Raw genomic sequence first — 25,302 nt, 5'->3', positions numbered from 1 at the left:
GAGCTGGATTTGCCGGGGTTTCATATTTTTTTTTTGGTTCGAGGGATCAAGTTGTTGGCCTGGAAAATTTGCGCCGTCATTGCCAAACAAAACAAAACTGACCATCGCCAACGGAGCCACACAATACAAATCAGTTGAATAAAATATGCAGGTTATTATACGATTCATGGCGGAGTTCCCAAAATTTATCAGATTTAAAGCGAAAATGTGACACTTTATTACCAAGCTGATGAAATGTGAATTAATACTCAGTTGCGATAATGAAACACACATTTCTGTGGCTTTTAACTGCTCAGTTATGTATAAATCTTTAAACTTGTAGTGTTGATTAAATAACCATTGTTTATATAAAACTAAAATTACCACGCCCATGATTTTTATAAGGCTTTAAAATTTAATAGGTTTATCTAAATCTTTTAGCTTTCCTATAATTTACAACCGCTAATCACTTGATGAACAATCATAAATCTTTTATGGGGTTTAGCCTTCCCCTGTCTGTTAACACGTCCCGGTTGAATCTGCAAATTCTATCGAAAGAAATAATGTTTAAGAATGCATTTTATTCATTGTTGCACGCTTCTTTAATTGTGTAACTTTGTTATGCATTCATTTGAAATGAGATTGGTTTTCATTACTATACAATTACTATCCATGTTTCTTTTAGAGTTATCTATATGTTTATGTGTTTTAATAAATTATACACATTTAAAATGCCTTTATTTCAGCAATCTTTTAAAACAATTTAGAACTGATAAAAATAATATATAATGGCCAAAGGAACTTCATCAATTTTGTTGCGTAATGTGTAATAAAATAATCATTTTTTAGTAGTTTTGTATACTCGATCACTAATTGAAAACAAAACAACTGTATCTAAATTGGTGCAAAATGTTTTGTTATAAAGCAGATCAAGTTTAAGTTTATGTTTAAAAAGCATGACCTTCATTATGATTTTTGTTTATTTTCAATTGGTTCAACCAAAAGCCCATCGAATTCAAGTTCATGGCCCAAAAAATCCCCTGCTCGACCCCTTACTTTGCTGTCTTCTTTTCTCTCTCTATCCATCACCATCTCTCCTTTCTTTCTACACGTGACTCACCTGGCCAAAACCGCCGTGGCAACAACAGTAACGAGTTTTCCTAACCAACTTCGTTGGTCGTTGACTTCGAAGGCGAATATGTGTCAAGGTCGTTGCCGGCACTGCTCTCTCCATCTCCCTCTTGCTTTCGTCTATCTCATGTGTACGTGCTGAATGGCAAGACTTAAAAAAAAAATTTACAATTTCACAATTTGCTGCAAATAACAATCTTGCTGGCGGAATCTCCCTGCTCCGCCAGGAAGATGATCAATTAAAATTGCATTACATAACACCGAGTAATTCAAATAAAAAAGAAAAGATGGGATATAAAAAGCGAATAAACCGCATTGAAAGAAACGGAAGCCCGAACAACCTTGATTTTATATCTTGTTCTTCGATAAAGTTAAGCTCAAATGCAGATACACTTTAAAAAGTGTTTTGATTTATGTCTTTGTATCAGCCATAAACCCTCAGAATAATATTACTACATTTATGTTCGTTTATTTGTTAAGTAATAAATTACTTTCGTAAATAATTATTGTTCATAATAATGGAAGATTACCTTCAATGTATTACCTATTGATATTTTATTAGTCTTTTTTAAAACGGTTCTGGGGGACTTGAACTTGGTTCATTTCTATTAATATATTTTTAATTAAATAGCTGATGCTGTTATTGAAAATGTAAAAAAAATCAATAATACATTAAATTTTTATACAAAGACAGAAAGTCATAAAAGGTCTGTAAATTTGTGAAATATAATTTAGTTAAGGCCATTTTTTATGTACCCAAGGATATATTTTTTAATTATAAATTTCAAATTTTTTTTTTTGGTGTAAATTTATATTTATTACAATTTTGGCGGTGCAATGGTAGTGGCTCTGTCAGCCTTAGACCACTTCTGACCCCACTTCCACGCCCACTTCCCGGGCAGCTTCTTCGGCCCAGCTTCTTCGGGCACTCGAGCAGAAGCCAACTTTTGGCATTAACCACAAAAGTTCAGATCGGCCGAGGAGCGAACAAATTATAGCCCCAAGCCTGAGTGTGTGTGTGCGGTGTGTGTCGCTATGCTTTTCGTGTCGGTGTGTGCAGGCCCCCAAAGCAAACAATGTTTAATGTAGTTTTTTTCTTAATACTTGAAGCGTCAGGCGGCCGACGTCGCAGTTAGTCTCAGCACAGCCGCAACGGAGTGTGCACGCGCCTTCAGAGCTAGAGTTAAAGTTAAAGTTATAGCGAGAGCTATAGAAAACTGAGCTACATTTACCATCAACCGTCAAAAGCTTCGAATATCGAACTAGTTTTCCAGTGAATGCGAAAATTAATCTTTTCCAAATTCGATTCAAAGTTGTGGCGGCGAACGGAAAAAGCGACAATCACACAAACAAGTTGAAAATTGTCAATTCAAAATTGTTGCGTTTGCGTTGTTCTGCGTTGAAAGTGATCGATAACGAAATCGAACGATAACATCTATTGAAATAATATAGAAAACTCGATAAATTGAAATTGAACTTTTGCAAGTATCGAAATTATCAAACTGAATTAAAAACAGTAAAGAAAAAAACCCAAAGTGACACTGATAACCTTCAAACTAAAAATAAACTCAAAGTAGCCCAATCGAAGACACCAGAAAAAACGAACAAAAAACCCAAAAATAAAACCAATTGAATTTCGATCATCTCTCCCACTCACACTTTCGTTCACCTGGTCAAAAATGGATGCGCCCAAGCAGGTAAATGACAAACTTATCCCACTAAAAAATGTTTATACGCTTGTTGTTATTTTCGTTTGTTGTTGCAACTTTAACAAGTTAACTAGGCTAAGAGACGGCAGGCAACAACAAAATGTGCGTGACAAGTTGGCGGCCTGTCTTTTGTGCCGCCAAAAAAATGCCACGCCCCTTGGCCCATTAATGCAAGGCGGCACACCGCAATGGCTCGAAAACGTGTTTACAATTTGTTTTTCGCTGTATTTGTCTCCTTATTTATTTCAGTTTGTTTTTATGTTTCTCCCGTTGTCCGACTTTGCCAATTGCAAATTTTTCCCAACCGCATCATTCATCATAATTTCGCGACATACTACATATTTTATTTTCTTTAAGTAGTGCATTGGTCAATAGGCAAATTGCATTTTTTTTGTTGATTTGTCGGGATTTTCGTTTGATATGGCTTAAAAAATGTATATCTCCATATATGAAGAATTGGCAAATCGATGAATCAAGATTGATGTTAATACAGCTTAAAATTGTTGGTGGTATTACAAACATTACTGAACTATGAGCAACAATTTCAATTATGACTAGTTTTGGTTTAAAAAAAATGTTCGATCAAATTCATAGCTTGAAAGTTTTAACTTAAATAACACTTAAAAAGTATTTTTATAAACAAAAATGTTTTTTGTACTTTTATTATGTGTAATATTAATTGTAATCTAATTTTGTACACGAAACAAGGTATTTCTTCTGAGAATTCAAAATCTAAAAGCTACATTTCAGTTCAAGTAAATATAATTGGTAGGCCTTTTGTGTATAGAATTGATAGTATACATATTCTACATATAAGAAATAACAGAACAGATTTTGATTGTTCAACAAGATAAATTGAATTACCTTATTACATTCTTATCGTATGCTTAAATCCACAATGCTACATTTAGGACTTTAAAAATTGCATACATTTTAGTATATGGGAAATGTAGCCTTGGGGTAAATATTATAGACAAATATGTTATTTTTAAATGAACGTACTTAACTTTGATCAACATCATAAAACTAAAACAAAAATAATTAAATTCAAAAATTTAACAAATGGTGTAGGTAATAAAATTCGTTTTGTCTGTTCTTGTAAATTTGATTATTTTTTGCGAGCTCTTTATAAAGTTCACTCGTAGTTCTATTCACTTAACACCCCATAAAATTAAATCCAAATCTTAACTTCAGTCACTCCATTCTGTTCCTTGGAAATCAGTTTTTGTAATCACTTCTGACTTAACATTTTAAAATTGTGCCCTGGTTAATTTTATTGCACTTTGTTCAGCTTTAAACGTGCCTAAGAGCTTAAACACAAAGATACAAACCAATACAAGCACACAGGAAACTGCAAATTGCATTCGGTTATTAAAATTGTTAAAGAGAAGCAATTTTTTGGCGGCTTTCAATGCAAACTTTAATTGCATCCAATTCGGCTTCGCTGTGTTGCTTGTGTTTGATAACCTTGTGCAGAATTCTCTAACAAAAAAACGCATGGGAAGCCAAAGTAAATGTTAAATGTTGGCCAATTTCTGCTCAGCCATGCAATTTTGTTTAATTTCAGAGTTAATAACAAATTCTATTAAAAGCCAATGCGGAGGGTGCTCTGTTGCACGACGGAAGCTATATAAAATTTACGGCCAAATTTCATTGGACACGTGTCACCAGAGTAGAGCGAATACTCGACTCAATCAAGTCGATCGCATTCCCAGACAGTTCTCCCTTCACTTTGTCGAATTTGCCACTTCAGATTTGACAATATCATATATACACGACAAAAAGAGCAGCAGCTCCCACGTTAAAATCCAGCCATAAGAATGGGGAAGCAACCGAGCATCCAATTTGGTAGCACATAAAGCACACAAATAATCTTTATAATTTATTATTGTGTAAGAGATACACAAATAAACATTTTGGAGAGTCTCCTTTTTTGTACGGGACTGATCTTTAAATCGGATAATAACTGAAACCAAAGCGGATTTGGAATTTGGCATCCGAATCCAATTTTGTTCTGGCATTTTCACTTTCAAAAAATTACCTAAGCAGCTGGCAGCTGGAGATAATTTTATATTAGGGGTGGCTTAATGAAAAAAACATAGATCAAAGAGGAAGGAAGTTGTTAAAAATATGTTGGAATTTTATCTGATCTGAGAACATGAAATCTAAACTTGAGCTTGGGAAGTGGTTTGTGGTAATGCCAATTTTTAACTTATTTTTATTTTGCTAATAGAAATTTTTGAAGAATATTTTTTTTTATTTTTTTCAATGATTTTGACTTAAGAATGCGAATTTGAATAATGTTGATATTGTTAATAATTCTTTACTGCAGTCATAAAAAGATTTAAAAGTTACTATTAAAATTTATGTAAAATTGATAACACAATAAAAAAATAATATTGATAAGCTATTTAAAAATTTTTTTTTTTATTATATCAAATTACTTGCACTAGCCACTAAATAAGCGCATATTAAAGGCATTAATTCCATATTCATAGAACCACATATAATCAAAATGTAATTGATGAAATAAATCTATTTTTATTGCATATCATAATTAAATAAAAAATGTTGTTGTGATAAACTATTTCGAATTGAATTAACTCGACAATATTTGTTATGACTAATGTATGCTTAATAATTAGTTACAACAGAAGTGTATTTAAAACAAACCTATAATTTATTTATCGAACCATTTAAAAATCTAGATTTTTAAATCAGCCTTCAACGTTTTTAATCAGTCGCCTTTCAGAAGGCCTCTTGTGTCAACTGCCACACGCAAAATCCGTTAATTGCCCACCTTCATTATCCCATGCAAATCTCTGGCACAAGGTGTCCGCATAAAGAATGAAATCCGGCCAAGAATGTGTTCCCACTAGATCGGGGGACTGATGAAGTGACAGGGGACTAGGCCACAGAGATATGTGCATATTTATGGGGGGAACGATAAAAATGCTTCCACGTGCCATCGATGAGTCGCTTTCAGAGCTCCTTCATTAATGCGCGAAATGTGTTAACTAATTAATAATAGAAATTAAGATTGTTGCTTTTAAGGAAAGGCAAAAACGAAGCCGACGAAATTGATATTAATTAGAAGTTCATTGTGTTCAGAGGAGGTCTCGATATCTGTTTCTGTTTTTCTTCAAAAAGCCAGACCAGACCAGCCAATTTGGCACCGAACATGACTCAAAATGTGTCGGCGAGTTCTCCTTTGATCAGAAGATCCCAACAATCTATCGGGGATCGGCAAAAAGGTTTGAGCTTTTGCCAGCGACGATCGTGAGATGATTTGACCTGACCCAGGCCTGGGATCAAATCCGGCCCGATTTATTAGCATTAGAATTTCCAATGAGTGCTCCCCATCGCATGCTCATCGCACCTCGCCGCTTGTGCAACCACCCCACACCCACACCTCCGAATCCTCCCCCCAGAAATCCCGCAAAGTTCAGAGCATGCAATTCTCAGACTTGACTTCTTGCCACTAAAATAAAAATTGTTTTCGTAAGCCGTTTTGGCCATGTGAATGCCGCCGGCGAACAACAGACAATTTAGTGAGGTGTAACGACGGCGGCTACACTTGGAAAAATTAAGTCTATGGGGTTCAACAGATCAATTTTATATTTTATTTTCTTCTATTTAAAGCCCAATTCCTTAGACAACTAGACTCATTTTAATACTCAAAGAAGGTGTTTTATGTTATACTGAATAATGTATTGTTGATGTTCCCATTTTATTTATCAGATTTTTTTAAAAGTTTCAAGAAAATTATTGTATTTTCTGCATAATATTAAATGTATTAATCTAAAATTCGTCTAACTAATAATGTACAAAAATTGTGCTTATTGGAATAGGACTATAAAAAACTGTATATAAAGTATAAATAGTATAAATTAAAGTTAAGGAGATTTTAAGAGATACTTATGAAGAGTTAATACTATGCAATATTTTAATAAAGAATGCTTTGAAAAATGTTCTATTTACCTCTCTACTAGACTTACCAGGCATTTCTTTAAGTGGAAAAACCGCAAAAAAAAGCGGAGATTCAATTTTTTTGTTTTAGTTGGCCCGCACTTGAAGTTGAGTTATTACACGAGTTTGTGTCTCCATCTCACCTGCTACCTCCCGCTGCCACCCTGCCACCTCCCACCCACTACACCTCTTTTGTTGCTGTTTTTATTATTGTTGCTGTTGTCTCTTTATGTGTGTCGCCGCCGTCACACTCACAAGCGCAGACCACATGTGTGTGCCTACCTATGTGTGTATGTACCTCCCTCGCTCATTTGTTTGCTTTTCTGTTATGAAACGAAATTGTGTCAAGGTCAAATTTGCATGAACACGCTAAGCAGCAATGGGTGACCGCAGGGAGAGATGGGTGTGAAGGGGGAGGGGCCGACGATCAGCTGTTCTGCGAGAGAGCTTTGCAAATAGTGGATATTTGGCTTTGCTTTTGTGGGTTCAAAGTGATAGAAAACCAGTGATGGGAAGTATTTGCATTATTTGTTAGCTTAAGTCCACACATTAATTAACTACTAAACTATATATACCAACAAAATTGTTATTTTAACCTTAAAAATATCATAAGGAAATGTTTCTTATGAAACATCAACTAAGAAATAAATATTTTTTTTCTACCGAGTTTATACCCTTAACTAATTGGTTTGACAACTGGTTCTTCTGCCATCACTATCACCAATCTGAGTTGAAGCTGTTAAAGTAAATAGAAAAGTACGGTGAAAACAAAATAAATATTTGACACGCCCTGGAATCCACCACTGTTTATATGGTCTGTCTGCTGTCTCCACATGTTTACACCCCTTATGTTTGGACTCTGATCCCCTGCCTCTCGGGGCATTTCCCGTGTCAACTTTAATGACACTTTTTTGTTGGTTTTTTTCTCAGCTTTTATTTAACTTTTGTTTTATATTTAACTTACGAGATGTGTGAATAATTATGCAAGTGCACAGCCCCCTTTTCGCCCTTTTCGGTAGTACATTAATTGAAGGGGACAGGAAAGCCTGTCCATTAATTAGCCGGTAAAACTTAAATGATCATAAAAAGGCAACTATTTGATTTTAGATGCAAACTAACAAGTTTAAAAACAAATCCAAAATGGTTTTTAGAAAATTAAACAATAAGATTGGGTAATGTCTATGATTTAAATTACAGAAATTAAAATAAAATGACGAGAAAATTGAATTCAAATTAAATTTAGCTGTGCAAGAAACTAAACCTTGATAAAACAAGTTATGCCATTATGCAAAAGCAATAAATGAATTTAGATTAAGATTCTTCTAATTGCATTTCGATGAGCTGGCAATAATAAGAGAGCTCTCTTCATAAGAAATTATGCAATTAAGACTCAAGCTGCCCACGATTATCTTATGCAATCCATGAGCCCGACTATGTTGGACAAGAACTTCCTCCATTCAAAGTTTAATCGAGTGAAATCATTCTCTAATTGTCCGTTTACTGCATATCTATGCATTAAACCCATTCACGATTATAATCCCCTCACTCAGATGCATCATCATCACTCTGATTGCTCTTCTGCCTTTCACACAACATTCTCGGGTGATGAACACAGCATAAAGAACCGCAATTCATAACATGTCTAACAAATGATATTATTGTGTTATTAATAACTTTGATTATACGGCTATATAGCCAGCCCCCTCCCCTCTGTTTTGGGATGAATGATTGTCGACCACCCACGATGTCCACTGGACAAACATTGGTTTTCGGCTTGTTAATCATTAAACACAAAATAAACTAGTAAGGAAGTCAAGGTAAACTGAGTCATGGGAATATTCTGAATGAATGTTTGGGGAGAGGAGAATGTGTCATTCATCCAAAAGAAGACGTAGAAAATTAATTATATGTATTTTGGTCAAGCTAATAGCCATAGAACACTTTCCCATATGAGTTGTTTATGAGTGGAAAAAAAAAAATTTCAACTTAATCCACAAAAATGTATCGTCAATAAATTTGTCGTCGCCCGCACTCTAAATACCATGAAATTAGTCATAATTCAGATGAAAGATAAAGTCGAAAACAAAGCATTAAAATCGAGAAAAAAAAAGGAAAATAATTCGCCAAAAATGGCCAATTAATAGATTGCTATCTATACGGTGAACGGTGGAACAGCTGCTTTATACCGCTGGCTAACAAAATAATTTGGGCCAACACTCAAGCAGTTAGCAACAAGACATACTGAATCAGCTAAAGAAAATGTTGGGAAAATACGCGGATTTGAGGTTAATTATGTTTTGGCATAATGTAAAAAAAGAATAAGGAGGAGAACGCATTTTTAAATTTATTAGTCGCTCTCTGCCAACTTTAAAAAATATATCTTTTTAATAACCGAATTTGTTGGTATCCCGTTGATATAAATAAACGAATTTTTCCATGGTGCATAGCAGTTACCTTAACAAGATACAATATGGGAAATCTCGTGAAATTAGCATCCACCGAAAACCAAGCTAATGCTAATAGCATCGATAAATCGCTCAGCACCCCGATATGCAAATGCAACAGCCCGGCAAACAAATTGTTCGATAGCCAAAGCTAATTGGAAATTCCTGCAGGCAATGACAGCCAAAAAGTGAAGGCAACTTCGGTGGCAGAAAAAATAAAATAAATAAGTACAAGCAGAACAACTGCAGCATGAATCAGGTCCGGGAACGCAGCCGGATATATTTATCCATATATTGACATGCAAAGCTTAGAACCCTTGAACGATCGGCTGACGAAATGGCCAACGTAATGGCCATAAGCCAAAGACATTAATCTCCGCCTGCGAACGCGACTGTCTGCACATCTCAAGACCCGACCAAGACATTGCCATGCCCACTGCCAACCGGTGGCTCAGCTGTCGACACTCCACGGTTCATTGGCGTCGGCTGACAAGCCCACCAACGTCATCGGTGATGTGGAGCCTACAGAGTGGAGCTCAAGTCTGGTTCGGGCCTCCAGCCAATCACACCCAGTAACCGGCACAACAGCGAGGAATTCCCTTCTCCGATCTGAAAAACTTTAACCCTCTCAGGAAAAAAGTATGCAAAATAAATATATTATAATATGACTTTTAAAACAAAAAGTAACAAGTTAATGATGAATGATTCAGTCAGGGAAATCCGTTTATTGATTACTAATTTATGCTTTCAGTTGGGCGATAGATTTTTAGTGAACACAATGGATTTTTATTAACTTTTCCTGTGACATGTGACAAATAAAATGTGCTTAGCAAAAAAGATGGCTCAATTATATTAAAAAATATTTTTTTTTCAATCTTCTCTAAAAAGTTAAATTGGGAATATATAATTATCAAATCAATCTTTATAAATATAAGACTGAAAAGTCTTAATTGCCGGTAACATGTATTAGATATCATGCTGAAACGTGTTTATTAAGTATTTTTATTAAAAGTGCCTCTTTAAGTCACATGATAGGGTTAATATATTGGGCGGGTTTCTCATTTGAGTTTTCGGGTATCAACAGTATTGCTGGTGCGACTGCAGTTTAGGCTTGACCTTCAAAGTGGACACAGAAAATGTCCAAAGCGGCGCTTTTTTTTCGCTTAGCAACGAAAAACTTTCCAGCGGGTCAGAGATTTCGGAGCGGGTTCGTTGCCTAAGTCGTTTGTCTGAGCCAGAGTCTAGACGAATTTATGAGGCGTGACCGGCATGACGCTGCTGCCTTTACAATAGAGCCATCAGCCTTGATCCCGCACCCTTTCTCCCCCAAAATCAAACTGCTATAGTTAATGGGCGAAACCAGACTCGAAATGGCTAAAAATAACAAATGTGCCGCAATTACCAGCATAAAAAATAAGTTTGGGAACAAAAAATACACTGGCCCACGCGACAGTCAAGCAGTTGAGAACGCCCCAAAGGAATAAATTGTGCCATAGGTAAATGTACGTGTGTGCTGTTGGCTTGCTTTTGAGATGTGGGAAACACTCAAAATTACCAAAAATTTGCGGCTGTCGAAACAATAATAATAAAAACTCAACAGAACAGCAGAAACAGCAGTAGAACCGGGCACCCGGATTCATTATTTATGGCTCCCCATTGTTGTTGATTCGCTTTTTTCATACATTTAATATTTATTGATTTCTCTGTTGGACACAGCGCTGGCCAGACAAGACGCATTCATCACGTGCGTCATTTAACAGTTCAATTGATTTGAATAAAAGTGCTATTTATAGAGCCTGACTGCGGCCTGGAACATTATTATAATGGGTCGCCTAGGGCGGCCAAACTAAATTTCCCCTTAATCGCGCTAGCTGTGACTCACATTCTGGATGCAGAAAAGCTTGCGAATTATCTAACCACATTTAGCTGTGGGCTTTCTCTTTCCCCTTGGATTTTTATCAACCGGTTGCCTTCTAATTGGCAAGCAGATACCGAAGCGGATATATAAACCGAAAGCATTTTGTACTTTCCAATTTATAACAAACAAAATTCCACATTTTAAGTTCAAACCAAAAATCCGGTTCTACTCCGGGTTCTGATTGTATGTTTGTTCTTGACCGTTTTCGCCCTCTCGCCAAACAATTTGTTACAATTTATTTTTGGCCATTAGCGGACATTTGACCCCCACAATGAGAATTTTTGGCCAACTTTTTTTGCGCAATTTGTATTGTTCGCACTGACAGTAATTTATGATATTAATTGGTAATTAATTAAGTAAGCATATGATCGCATGACACAGTGCCACCCACACAAACGATGATTAGTTGGGATTACGCGCGCAACTATCCCAAAGCCATCTCCTTTGGCCTCCACCCCATTGTGATGGGGAAACCATTAATTAATTAGGGCCTGCTGGCATTGTTTGAGTGCTTCTTTTTCTACGGTTTGTTAAACACGGTTTGAAAAACGTTTTATCAAATTAATGAGCTACGAGAATTAACAACTAAACGGGGCGTATCAAATGTCTCTACTTGTCCCTAGGTTTCACAAGCTAGAGATGGTTGGTTGCGGACTTTAACAATTCAATTTTCTAACTTTTATTTTAATATTTAAAAGCATTTGACAGTTTAAAAATGTCCTCTAAGTCCTAGCTAAATAAAGAGCTATATTAATATAATATACCAGTTTTACTTTTTGTATAATTGCTAAAAAGTATTTAAAATCGAAATAAATTTATGAAAACAAATTCCCTTACGCAATATAAATATTTATTATATTAATTTCCTGCGTGTCACGCATTCATCTCGAACATAAAAATCACGGCGCGTGGCAAATAAAATACGCAAAACAGAAACTTAAAGGCAAAACAACCAATTAGTTGCCAAATTAGTCTTAGCTTTTAAAAAATTGCTTAGCACTTTACAAATTATACAAAGCTATAGCTCGCCAAATCAACATATTAACTATTTATTAAGACGGGCGCACTAAATTTATGATCGGCTTAGGAAACGAGTTCAAAATTTATCAGATCATTGACCCAGAGAACTACTGAGAAGTTCTGATCTGAATTTGGGTGTGGATCCAGATGAAGAAGTGCTCAGAGCCCAGAACTGTTAAAAATAAATAAATAAATTCCTTCAATCCAGTTCCACGATCATGTTCAGGTCCAATAAATAAATTCAATTTAAATTCAGTTTAAAAGGTAGCAATAAAATACGAGAAATTACCTCGATCATTTGCTGAAAATCAAGCTGGTTTTGTCCAGCCTTTGCCTCCATTTCATCCTCCTGGCTGGATGATCGATTTTTTGGATTTCTTGTTCGGCTTTCACTAGCTAATTGGTATTACCATATTGAAATATTTTAAGACTCGGGGTTTTTTCGTTTTAACTGTTGTCCGTTAAACAATTTGTTTTTATTTGGTTTGCATTAGTTTATTGTGTGGTTGAAAAAATGAAGACTTCACATTTCAAATGTGAAAGAGTGAGAAAGCGAAAGTTGTACAGATTGAGTTGAGAATGTTAAGAATGTTGAACTAGTTGAACTTGCACTTGGAGAAGTCCATCTCTGGATGCTGCTGCTTGAATCTGTAAAAAGAAATTAAATACATTAAATACGGAGGGTTTAAGCGAAAGCCATTTTTCTGTACTTACTTTTCGAGTATGTCTTGCTTTTTGCGATCCTCACTGGTGGGCAAACCCATCTCCTTCTGCCTCTGATCGAACATCATCTTCTCCACCATGCTGCGGGTCTCTCCATCCAGATCCGAAAGCTTGGACGACTCCGGATTGATCTTGCGCGTGGATATCTCCGGATCGGTTGTGACCAGGCGACTCCACCAGTTCATCTTGTTGATCTTATCCAGGGTGATCATCACGGTTTTGCTGTCTTGCAAGACCCACACGGACTCCTCCTGCTTCACCTCTGCGCACAGCTCGCCATCGATGATGGGCTCTTGACCTTTGATGCCCACCTTCAGTGTCTTTTTTCCAATACTGACCACCAGATCACGGGCTCGCAGAGCGAATGTCACGTTGAAGGGAATCTTGAGCTGCAGAGAACAAAATTTTCATATTTTTCTCATGAGTGCGGTTCGTTTTTAAAAATGTACAATAATATTTTATCTTTATCATTATTTCAATGAAAATTGAGAGCAATTATTAAAACTTTCTGAAGATAATCCATATTTTTGGGAATCGAATTTAAGATTAAAATTCGTAAATACTAATGACTTAACCAAAAAGTTATTGCCAAGACAAAGATATTACAAATATGTAAAACAGATTTTTTTAAATACATAACTCATGGTTTTTCTTTGTGTAATGCAAAAGCCATTCTGTTAATGACAATCAAACTAGAGTAGAGTGGATTGGATTGGATTATTCAGGGGTTCTTCATGTAATCAAGCTTGGAGTGGCAGGTCTTGTGATTAATGATCGGATGCGTGTGCACATCTACAAAGATTCTTTAGCCAGACTTTGCTTTGGTCATTGCACAACCTTGGCGAGCTAATAACGATCTCTATAAATAACCAACTGCAGAGGCACGTCTCTGCATCCAACAATCATATCACAGCTGCCAGATCTGCCCTTCACCAGATCAACGGATCGAGTCTTCCTTTGTTCAAGGACTCAATGTAGAACGGGAATTTAGTTCAGCTGCCAGTTCAAGGACGTACAGCGGTTCTTCAGGTCCGGTTAAGGGAGTCAACATCGATTCTTCAGCCTCACAGCGAGGAGTTTTCAAGAATGTCGCTTAACAGGTTGCAACAGCTACACAGAGAAATATAATGATATATATTTTAAAGATCGATTCGATTTTCGCATTGAACTTGAAACCGATATTCAATGTCGGTATTTAGGTGGTAATAATATCGAAGTTATAAACTTCAGACAAGATGCTTTGTTGTTAATAAAAACCAGTCTTTATCAAATAAAATATATAGAATTAAATAATAATACAAAGTTTTATTTGGTTTATTATATATTTTCTAAGAAATCTTACAAATCTCATTAAATAGAAATCTTCATGAAATTAAAAAGAATGCAAGTCTTAATGAAACGTTAATTATACAATATTTTGGAATTTAATAACTTTATCTCCAACTTTATTGCTGTGTAAAGAAGTGAAGCAACCTGTGGATTGGACTTATGTGGCTGCTTGGCCAAGTTCACAGCAATTACACTGGCGTCTAGAATTATGTGCCACGGCTGGCCATTAATTATAAATCGCACGGATACATGCATACATTAACACCTTTCCCATTAGCTCGCAGCATAATTAAAGCCAGAGTTATTAGACAACTGGCTGTGCAATCAATTAGTGAATCGCATGTGGCAGAAACAATGAGGGGTAAGGTAAGCCTTTAATTTAAATCTCACGACGCCGCATCGAGCCAAGGACGCTTTCGTTCGGCTCATGATAGTTTATAGACTATCTAGTGGGGGGTATTCGTGTGGGCAGTCAGCCAAGGTGGTAGCACTCCGAGTTCTTCTACTCGCAGCACGCGGCTCGTGTCAACAGAAGCTCACAGATCACAGCTAATGTGGGTGGCATCTTCATCACCGACGACCGGTAAAAAATGTGTCAAAAGCTGAAACTGAAGCGGATGTCAATTGGAAACATTGAATCGTACGCGGATGTAAGGCAGCAACAAAAATAGCCTCGTCGAGCCAGAATAAGAAAAAATATCTGGAGACGTGGGCAATACGTCAAGTCAAACACTTGGCAACAGAAAAAGTTAATTGGAAATGATCGCAGAGCAGTGCTATAATTTTCCTATAGAAATATGAAAAGAATTCTTGTAATAGTCGAATTAATCTGGGAGAAAATATGTATTTTTTTCGATTTCCGATTTATTTGCCTTTTTACAATTATGGATCGAGTGATTGTAAACTATTTTAAAATAAATTAACTATTAATAATTGGATTTTGCTTTTTTTATTTTTTTTTATTAAGAATTAACTTGTCAGCTTGTTTAATTGTTTACGTTAGATACGGGTGACATAAGTTAAGGTGTTTATATGATCATGTATAAAATCAGAACTTCGCATTATATGTAAATAATTTGCAGTCTGTTTTTTAACCTAATTAAGAAAACAAAGATGAAAGGGGAATTTATCAAGGGAGTCACAATCTAATAAATGCCTAAATGTGAATGCTTGGCATTGTTTTTGGAACTTGAATTTCTGTAAATTTAATTAGTTAAATGTAGGCTTTCTCAATGGACTCGCAGACTTGACAACAAAACTTATTTTGCATCGCTGAAGGTTATGCAAATAGCCACTTTAAGAACACTATGCTCGAAACTAGGAAATTTACACAAATCAAAAGTCAGCAGATCCGCAGACACCTACGGCCATTAAAATCACATGAACAGGAGGGATACTCATGCAAATGCAGAGGCTAGATGAAAAACAATAGGCTTTGAGCAAAATATGAGGTATGAAAATGAAGCTGTGCCACCAAAAAGGTAAACACAAAGCTGAAGAGTCACCGCCAGTCAAAGTCAGAGTTCGCTTTTGAGTTCAGAAAAGCATAAAAGGTGTCGTGAATGAATTAATGAACAATAACAAATATTGATGACTGCGACGACGGCTGAAATAAAATGAAAAAAAATAAGAAAAAATCACGAGACTTGGCACACTTATCCAGGTGAGAGCGGAATCGCAGACGAATCGTCTGACAGTGGGCGATTTTATGCAAATCGGCTAATGTTAATGGTATTGCTGGTTGGCTGCACGTTAAATCGCCAACCAGTTAATCGATCATTCAAATCCACAGAGTTTTAAACCAATTCGCCCCGCTTCTCTCTCTGTAAAGTGAAAGACATCTTTGTCTGCTGCCGTTTTAGAGTGTTATTTGTTGCTATTTCATCTGATGCCGCAGCTGATTAATTCTATAAAACTTGAACAGCATTTCATTTTCTTTAAATATCTAGCCGCAAATAATTTATGCTAAAAGATGCGATCCGGTGCCAGGCACCACCAAAAAAATTAAATAGGAAAAAAAGAACGGTCGCAACAACAAACTTAACGTAGAAACAACAGACCATCCATTTAAACAAAATAAAAATCGAAAAAAACTAGCTTTGCTGATGGAGTCGAGTGCTTGGAAGTGTGTATCTTCGTAGTGTTTTGTATTCGATAATGTTATCACACAAAACAGCTGAGTCGCCCAAGGAACTCTGGTGGGGGTACAGTGAATGTTGGGGAACTCACATTTCATTAATTCATTATAATAATTCAAGATAAAAAAAATTTGGTAGATTGTGAGGTGATACTAATATATTAAAATGTTCACAATAAAGTTAAATATTGTCAGTGAAACTTTTCTCTAAAGTCACTTTTATTTAAGATTTTAAATAATTATTGCCAAAGGATTGGTAAGTTAGAAAGTTTGAAAACCATGCATTACGAACAATTTCGATATTAACTCTTAACCAAAAGTTTATATTTACGAGGGCCTACTGCTGGCTCATTAAATGCGGCCTAAACTTGACTTATTTGTGGTCAGAAGTAGAGTGGACTCCTAAATAACTCGAAGCAGAGGGAGATGAAATCAAAATCGAGCGTGGCAAATTCTTTTTATTCCTTTCCATTTAGAATTGTTTTGCTTTTAAATCTAAAACTAGTTCCTATTGGGAACGCCGCTCCGCTCCACTCCACTCCAATCTACTCTGTTCCAATCCCCCAACCCTCTCAAAACCCGGCGTACAATGAGCTGTCGAGTGGGTACAATAGAATCCGTATTGACATTTGCATGGTGAATGAGATTTTAGAGATCGATCTGGTAGCCATTTATTTGCGCCATAAGCGGATTACAAAACAAATGATACTGAAAACTTTATCCGGTTAACATAGTCAATTTCGGGGGATATCCCATATAATGAACTCTATACGACTTACATTTTGATGAGAAACGAGATCTTTTTTGATATGGCCAGAACTGAAACTGTCATCTTGAATGGTTTTTCCATAAATTAAATACACAACCAAATGTCTAGAAGCTTCGAGAACAGTAGTATAATGGAAATGAGGCTCAAATAAGATATTTGAAAGCATTGAAAATGTAAGCCAGTTTTTAAAATCTCCCTTACTTGAGTAGTTTAAATAGTATTTTTAGTTTGCTGTTCTATACATATTTTAAGTTGATTAATATTTTGAAAAACTGAAAGGGTTTTAACAAATTTATCGATATGTAAAATATTTGCATATTTTATACATAAGATCAGATAATTTATTTTGATACCATGTAAATAAATTAACCAAATTCAAGTTAAATTAACTTCCAGGAAAAACATTCAGTCGAAGATTTAGAAGAAATTATAATTATAACTATCCGATAAATGAAGAGAAAAGTTATTTCTAAAACTACTGACCTGATCTCAATAATAAATTCTCTACCAGGAAACCGAAAACGGATCTTAAAAGCGGATAATTTACTCAAAGGCTTTGTCAAGTTAAATTCTTTGTTCACACTTTGTTTGGGCTTCTATTCCACATTTCGAATCACACCAAAGTTGATTTTAGAGTGATTTATAGGAGAAACCCATCAAGAGGTTTTATAATCTAAACAGGTGTGAAACGGACAAATAAAAGATCAGTTTCATTTATATAACATGCAATTAAAAGCTGGCAAAATTGGCAATATAAATTCAATTGTATATTGAACCTATACGTAATCTTCTTATGTGATGAGGTAACAATAAGACATTTATTTAGTATTTCCGCTTGCTTGGCAAGTGAGTCAAGCTCTCAAGAATTTCGCAAGGAATTCTGCATTGACTTAAGATTCTGTATATTAAATAAACCCCTCGAAGGCAGAACACCAAAAACGTTTTCTATACGAAAATTAAGCTTTAATAGCGGCAATCACAGATATAGTGGCCGCAGGCTCCACACAAATAAGCGTGGCAAACGTCAACGGATCTATCCAGATAGCTCCAAGGGATTTCCCCGTTTACCACGACCAAGTTATTAATTCCCATACATATTTGTTTTTTATTTTAATCCCAATTGTTGTCACCCAAAATGGAACAGAAATCGCTGGGCACGTAAGATCCATCCGTTTGTCATCGGCGTCACTGGCAACTATTTTGCATTTTTAATTGTATGCATAAAAAAATATCGCCGTTTGTTTGTCTTCGGTTTTATTTGAGGTTTCGCTATGAGATGAGGTGAATGTTGTTGATTCTATTGGGGGAATGTCTCGGAATGGCTCGGCCTGCGATCTATAGCAAGTGTTTGGCTCCCATTGGCCGTCATCCCATCTCTTTAAGTGGCGACGTCGTCCCTCAATCTTCGCCTTTTAAAGTGATCTCGAAACGCCGCCTGATTCTCTGTCGGTTTATATTTTTGTTGCTAATGCGATTCGCGTTCGCCGGAGTCCATTGCCACTGCTCTGGTAACTGGCAGTGTCAGGTAATCTTTGTCAACTTTCCGCTGATTAAATCGACCAGACTCGGCCAGCACTTCACCTATACAAGTAACAAAGCGAAAATACCAACGAAAAAAATATAAAAAAATTGGGAACTGGCGGCAGGCCACTCACTTGTCTCACTTAAAAGGTGATAACAAGATGCTCGACAGCAAACGAAGCAACAAAAGTTATGGGCGAAAAAAATTAGAAACATTTGTTGCCTTTTGCTACCGAGAATGACAGATGGAACTCTCTGATTTATCCCAAAGTAAACAAATTTGTAATAGAAATGTTGGGGATCTTTGGGAATTAATTATTTACTTAACAGATTCCCACAGGGCGTTATGAGTCTAATGGTATAATAATATTAGTTCAGTGTTTGAAGAGAATAAGAATATTTGGGGATTTTTGGCAATTTGTTTAACGAATTCCGGCAAGAGAAACGCAAACGTGTTGGTATTATTTAAAACCACACTTCATTGATGGAAATCCTAACTATTTACATTTTAGGTGACTCATTGATATTTTCATTCAGTGAATAGTCAGAAACGGCTTTCCGAATATTCCTAAGCCAAAGTTAGAAATCACGTTAATCGAATGTAAATTTAAAATGAATGAAAAAGGAAACTTGACTAGGAACTTGCAGACAACTTGTACATCCCCACCTAAGATCATGTTTCAAATTTCACATTAATTAATCGATTCATTTTTATGAATTTTTGATCGCGTTGATATAAAGCTTTTGTTTGGGTCTTTGACGTTAAATGCTTTCTTAGAATTCCAAATTAGCCAAAAATAGACTTGCTTATATCGCCTTTAAGACATTTAAATAATAGTCATATTATTTATAAGTCCATAAACCGTTGATTTAATAATGGAACACGTATTAATCAAACATTAATGGGCCCTGGGAACGATGGAACAACAAACGGGCGGAGCTTTCTGTAAAGTGGTCAAGGTTTGCCCTTAATTAAGTTAACATTAAACTAGAATTAGGGTTTTCCCGCAATCAAACTTCAATTTCTGGGCCGCCGAAACGGATCTAGAAAACGCCCACACGCCAGAAACCATTAAGGGCCCTTCACTGAAGAGCTGGAGAATCAGAAATACCCAGCAAAAAACAAATTGCAGCTTAATGAGCAAAAGGGCGGCAAGCTAAAAAAAGAATACTCAAAAGAAAGTAGGCAAATCGTTTGATGAGCTGATCAAGTCAAGGCGAGCAGTCCAAACATCAAAGCCGGCAACAAACCCATCAAACATCATCGAAAGCAAAGAATAGAGAAAAAATGTGGCCGATCGTTACGAGCTGTATAAATATGCCTACAGTAGGTACTGTGAAAAAGGAATTTTAACTAAGCTATTGAAAGAATTTATAGACGTATAAACTTTTTTTATATATAGGTTTTACAAGTATACATTTTTAAGACTTTAGAATAACGTATATATATTTCAGATTTTAAATATTTTGAATGCTATACAGTTATATTGGTAAATTCTTCAAAATTATAATTGGTTTTAATATTACATTACCGTTTTTAGAATGGTTTTGATATATAAGGTCTTTACTTTATTTCCCTAAAAAAATAATTTTTGATTGACTACTGTGGCAGTGAGCAGCAAACGAGAACCATTGAAATGTTATGACATGCAAAATCCGGCAAGAAAGCCAGAAACAACAAACACTTACACTCGAAAAGGTTTGCGCATCGCGCTGCCAACGCCGACAGAGGCAGCGAGAGCGACGCCGCGTCTCTGCCCAGGTGGGCAGACCTCAGTCGAGCAGAGATCTTACCTGTGAGCCCGTCTTAGCCGCTAAGCTCGCTTCAGTTCGATTCTTGAGGCCGTTTAGATCGGTTCTGTTTGGCGACACGCGCACTAAAGAATTCTTCGCTGTGAGAAGAAGACGTGAGGAGAAGAAGGAGTATACCACCGTCACTAAGATACGAAGAGAATTGCCAATAGAATCGAATCGGTTTCCCCAAACAGCAGCCTGATCAGCTGAGTGTTTCGCGAACCGCATTTAAATAAATTATACACATCATAAAACCCTAATTAAAGAGACTGACAACCGGAGCGCGACTGTGCTTAAAAATACTCCAGATTGTGATACTAATTAACTTAAATTGTGTGTGTGATAATTACTGTAATAATCAAACAAATCCCGAGAACAAAACAAACAGAAAATTACAAAATAAAAAAAGTAAGTAAAGATACATCACCAGGCGACACATTAAGTAAACCAAAAATAACGCAATGTGAAGAAAAAACAAATCGAAAACTCGCCAATCAAGTTAAATCAATAAAGAGTGATAAGACTTCCGCATGCCTAAATAATATTTACAATAAATAAAACCCAAGAAGCAGCACGAACAAATTTATTAACTTCTGTTCTTTGTAAAAGAAACGCACAAAACACACACAAATTTCGGACAGCACAAGCAAACAAAAGACTTAAGGCACAAACTCGAATTGCAACTTTTGTGATATAGCTAAATTTAATAGAATTCTTATGATTATTGGGAGGACAATTGATTGCCTCAATTACGTCAAAGCCAAACAATCGGCAAAGCCATTTAAAGAGAAAGGCCCGAAATATAAAAGCTTGCCCAAAAAATAACCGTCGACTAGCCGAATTAATAATAAATACAAATCAGGCTTTTAGCCAACCAAGACCAGAGACCATAAATATCAAACAAGTTGCCAACCAATGCAAAACAAAGACAAGCCGAAAGACAACTCGAAAGTTCAGGTTTTATATATTGGATTTGGATTTCTTCTGACGCTAGCACCAACGAGTGCCAGGAAAAGGGGAACAGAGAACAGGGGCTAGGGAAGACATAAATGTGTAGCACAGATATTGTGGAGCAGAGCGGATGTACCAAATCGTGACACGATCTCAAGCATTGGTGCTAAATGCTCTTTTTTCATTGGGTATATCATTGGGAAAGGAGAATACTCCTTGCCTCAGCATTTAAATCAATATTACACTATATTCAACATTTAAATTAGAAGAGTTCAGAAAATCTGTAACTGTCTCTTCTAAAAATATTGTTTGCCAACATAGAGAAGATCAAAATTCCTAATTCAAGTATAAGCCTACACCCTAGAGAGGACTCTAGTTAACCCAGTTTTTTATGTTTTCCCCTAAAAGTAGCTTATAAAATTGAATAACATTCGTAGGAAACTAACAAAATATTCTGAATAAACTTACAAAACATTGTTAATGCATAGTAATACGGATCTATTTAAGTTCTATATATGTTATATTATTTACCAGTTAACGAAAAATCTAACCAACAACCCCTCTTTTCCCTACAGATGCAGGACTATTGGCACATTCCCCGCGCCTCGCTGGCCTCTTCCTCGAGCTCAGCCATTAGTTCGGCTAGCTCCTCAAAGTCCTCGAACAAATCGCACTCGAATCCGCCTACCCTGAACCAGCGCAGTTCGCCTAGCGACAGTAGCAATAATACAAGTGCTGCTGTGACAGCAGCGGCAGCGGCGGCGGTACTGGCGGCTGCCAAGCGGGGATCGAGGAGTTCGCAGGGCTCCAGCGACAGCAACAACAGCACACGGGTGAGTAAGCCGAGCCCACGCGGTCTCCGGTTCTGGAAAGCCAAACCATTCCGAGCCGTGACTCAACAAACATTCTCTTCTTTTCATGCGAATTAAACAGAGCGCTGCTTCCGGCTCACTGCTGTTGACGGCAGCGAATCTGGAACGCTTCGCGGAGATCCACAAGAAGCAGGAGCGGAACAACAAGATGCTGATGCCCAGCAATCCCTCATCGTCCAACTACAATGCCAACCTGACGCTCGCCAGCGGCAAGGATGCGGTCATCGCCATCGAGGGCGAGCCGGCCGATGTGGATCCCAATTTGCAGTATGTGAAAACCAAAGACCTGGATACCGTATCCATTGCCAGTTCCATGCACTTCACGATGGTCAATGGAGAGGGTGGTCCGCCCAAGAAACCGAAGCGCGGTCTCTGCGATCGGGGACGCCAGGTCACCGTGTTGATTGTCAGCATGAGCACCATTTTCATGCTGCTCATTATGGGCATGGTCTATGCGCTGGAGAGTAAGTTCTTCTAAATAACCACTATCCATTCGAATTGTAACTAATATGCCTTTCTATTTTAGTGCGCGCCCGTGACATGCCCAAGAGCTAGGACTCAGTTCCTCTGCCTAGCCAATTAGTTTATTATTTATTGTATTGTCTTTGTCCCCCATTATTATTATTATTGTTATCGTGTCGTCTTGGCGCTAGTTGTGTAAGCTATTTATTAAACGATTGTTTGGATGGAGAGTCGAGTCAGTCGAAGCTGGGAAATTTCATTAGTATTAAGCGCGCTATGCTATGGAGACAGAGAAACATACAAGGAACTAGATCTGGAGCGGATCGGATAATCGCCGCCTGGTATCGGATAATGCTGTACTTTCTGGTTAGCAATTAAGTTATTTATCCCTGTGATATGTTTAATAAAGTGAATTTTATAATTGTACACGAAGGGTTGGTGACTCACACCTGGCGGAAGGTGAATGACTTTGACTTCGGGGTTTTGTAGTGACGACTGCAACCTAGCAACCAGTGGTGGCGATATTATAATAGGAAAACCGATTTTTTTGGTGGGAAAGGCAGTGGAAAATCTTAAAATTTTGTTGGCAAAATAAAATATTATTTCAATTTGATTAGCCCGATAATTGTATTTAACTTAAATCGTCATAATTAAAGTGTCTATTTACAATAAACAGATATGGTCTAAAAATGTAATTGCATTTTTGATGCATTTTTGAAAAAGGAAAAAATAACTGCTAATACGAAAAGATAAGAATCGTCTTAGATAGGTCAAAATAGTTGGACTAAACCCAATTGGATATAATCCCAAATTACTGCAACTAATATTAGAATATGCTATTATCTTAAAATCGAAATATAAGTACAGCTGGTTAGCTCGGTTGGCAACACTTTGTAACCATGACAACACTTCACTGGGTCAATTTTGAAGAAATAGGGAGGTTGGGTCAACTTACCTCCACCTCCTGCAGTGTTTGTGTCCAGGTGTACTTGTCCAAGGTGCAACCATTTCCCAAATTGGGTATCAGCTTGCCCAGCTCGCCTTTTTCGGTTTCATCGTCCACTTTCTCGATGGGCTTGGATATGTCATCGCGATTCGAGGCTGCCGGCTCTCCACCAGCGCCAGCCAATAGTTCCTGTCGTTTTCTGGGGGAGAATAAGTTGATATTAATGGGTGCAATACGGGAATTTGTTACTCATTTACTAAAACAATTGTGTCAACTCAATGATTTTAATATTTAAATAATAATTTCTTAATGCAAAATAGTCAAATTTTTAAAGCATTTAAACATTGCAGTACGTTCCAAATTTTGGAATGAAAAAAAGTTATCAGGCCTAAAACCAAGAAAACCACGAATGTTTTGTAGTCTGAGTCACACAAATATATTAGTAAATGATCTGTAAATGATTCCACATACTTGTTCTCCTCCTCCTTGATAATGGCCGCTGCCTCCTCGTCGGTGATATCACATATTTTATTATCGTCGATCTCCTTTTTGCGTGCCTCTCTTTCGGCACGCTCCTTTTCATCCTTTTGACGCTGGGCGGCCTCACGAGTCTTCAGCTTTTCGCTGTGGGCGCTCATGGCCAACTTGGCCTCCTTGTTGAAGACGTCCAGTAGGAGTTTCTCCCATTCCGCCTGTTTGGCGCCGGTGAAGAAGTCGGTTTTGCGACGCAGAAAACTTGCCAAAGTGCCTAGGAACTGCAAAATAAAACAAAAATAACATGATTAAACAAAAGAGAAACAAAGAAGTTGGGGCCTTTGTTATTGTTTTACCTCGGGCACGCCACCGCGGTGTTTTTCGGCCACAGCCAGCAGGATATTGTCAAACTGTCCTTCTTCGCCAGACATTATAGAGAATATTTGTACTGGTAGCAAATAAAATTAATTTGTTTTCTGGACGCTTCGATTCGATTTTTTTATCTGAAGTTTTCTGGCGACCCGGCACATGTACAAACAGTGTTACCCGCTGTCGTTAGTCAAAAAATACTCAATCACTGGAAAAATATACCAAATCACAAGTTCATATATAGATATCAGCTTTTGACAGTGAGTAGCGGAACGTATAACGGTATTTAACGGTCAACTTTTGAAAAGCTTAAAACATTTATAAAATAAAATTTCTAGATTTATAAAATTTAAATTTAAAATTAAAAAAAATAGATAAAATATTTTTGTAACAAAAAAATAAGCATAAATTAATTTCATTTCCTCTCCTCTTTTAGTTATTTATTATTTCGTACCTACTGACCTAAATTTAAAAAACTTTTTGTTATTTTCTAAATGCAAATTTAATATTGTCCCAGCTGTAATGGTTTATTAGCGGTGGGCTGCGCAGCATCTAACGGTATTTAACGGTACATATTCAAACATAAAAAACGTATCCTAAAAAACGTTAACAAAACTTAACTAATTTCTATAAATTGTCAAAAAAAAAACAATTTTCTTTATTATTCCTACATATAAAAACAAAATATAGCGAAAACAGAAAATATTACGAACACTTCATTAAAACTCTCACGCAATATGTTTGCTCTCGCGTGGCTCTCCAGTTACTTGCTTCACTCACTTTGG

At 36.6% G+C, this 25,302-nt stretch overlaps 2 protein-coding genes across 4 annotated transcripts in view; one reads left to right on the top strand and one right to left on the bottom strand.

Moving 5' to 3' along the window:
- The window catches only part of LOC108043430 (cell wall protein RBR3), a 28,915-nt gene extending 5,256 nt beyond the window's left edge, over positions 1 to 23,659 (top strand). Inside the window, exons 1-4 of one of the 3 annotated variants that reach the window (XM_044460528.1) lie at positions 2,271 to 2,807; positions 21,970 to 22,227; positions 22,328 to 22,730; positions 22,793 to 23,659. In XM_044460528.1, coding sequence (XP_044316463.1) covers positions 2,790 to 2,807; positions 21,970 to 22,227; positions 22,328 to 22,730; positions 22,793 to 22,821 — 708 coding nt within the window. In that variant the 5' untranslated portion in view covers positions 2,271 to 2,789 and the 3' untranslated portion in view covers positions 22,822 to 23,659. Of the gene's footprint in view, positions 1 to 2,270; positions 2,808 to 20,493; positions 20,852 to 21,969; positions 22,228 to 22,327; positions 22,731 to 22,792 lie in introns of those variants that run through there. The other 2 variants (XM_017122137.1, XM_044460529.1) reach the window with 2 other exon arrangements.
- Positions 12,610 to 24,690, bottom strand: LOC108043428 (nuclear migration protein nudC). The gene is made up of 5 exons (XM_017122136.2): positions 24,505 to 24,690; positions 24,146 to 24,429; positions 23,684 to 23,873; positions 12,885 to 13,282; positions 12,610 to 12,818 (listed from the first exon to the last, which is right to left on the bottom strand). Exons 1-5 carry the CDS (start codon positions 24,577 to 24,579, stop codon positions 12,767 to 12,769), a joined length of 999 nt encoding a protein of 332 aa, XP_016977625.1. The 5' UTR covers positions 24,580 to 24,690; the 3' UTR covers positions 12,610 to 12,766.
- Positions 24,691 to 25,302: the final 612 nt, after the last annotated feature.

The sequence above is a fragment of the Drosophila rhopaloa genome, unplaced genomic scaffold (assembly GCF_018152115.1).
Source record: "Drosophila rhopaloa isolate 14029-0021.01 unplaced genomic scaffold, ASM1815211v1 contig_201, whole genome shotgun sequence".
Lineage (NCBI taxonomy): Eukaryota > Metazoa > Arthropoda > Insecta > Diptera > Drosophilidae > Drosophila > Drosophila rhopaloa.
Note: the sequence above shows the minus strand (reverse complement) of the source record. Positions and strands in the feature narration are given on the sequence as shown.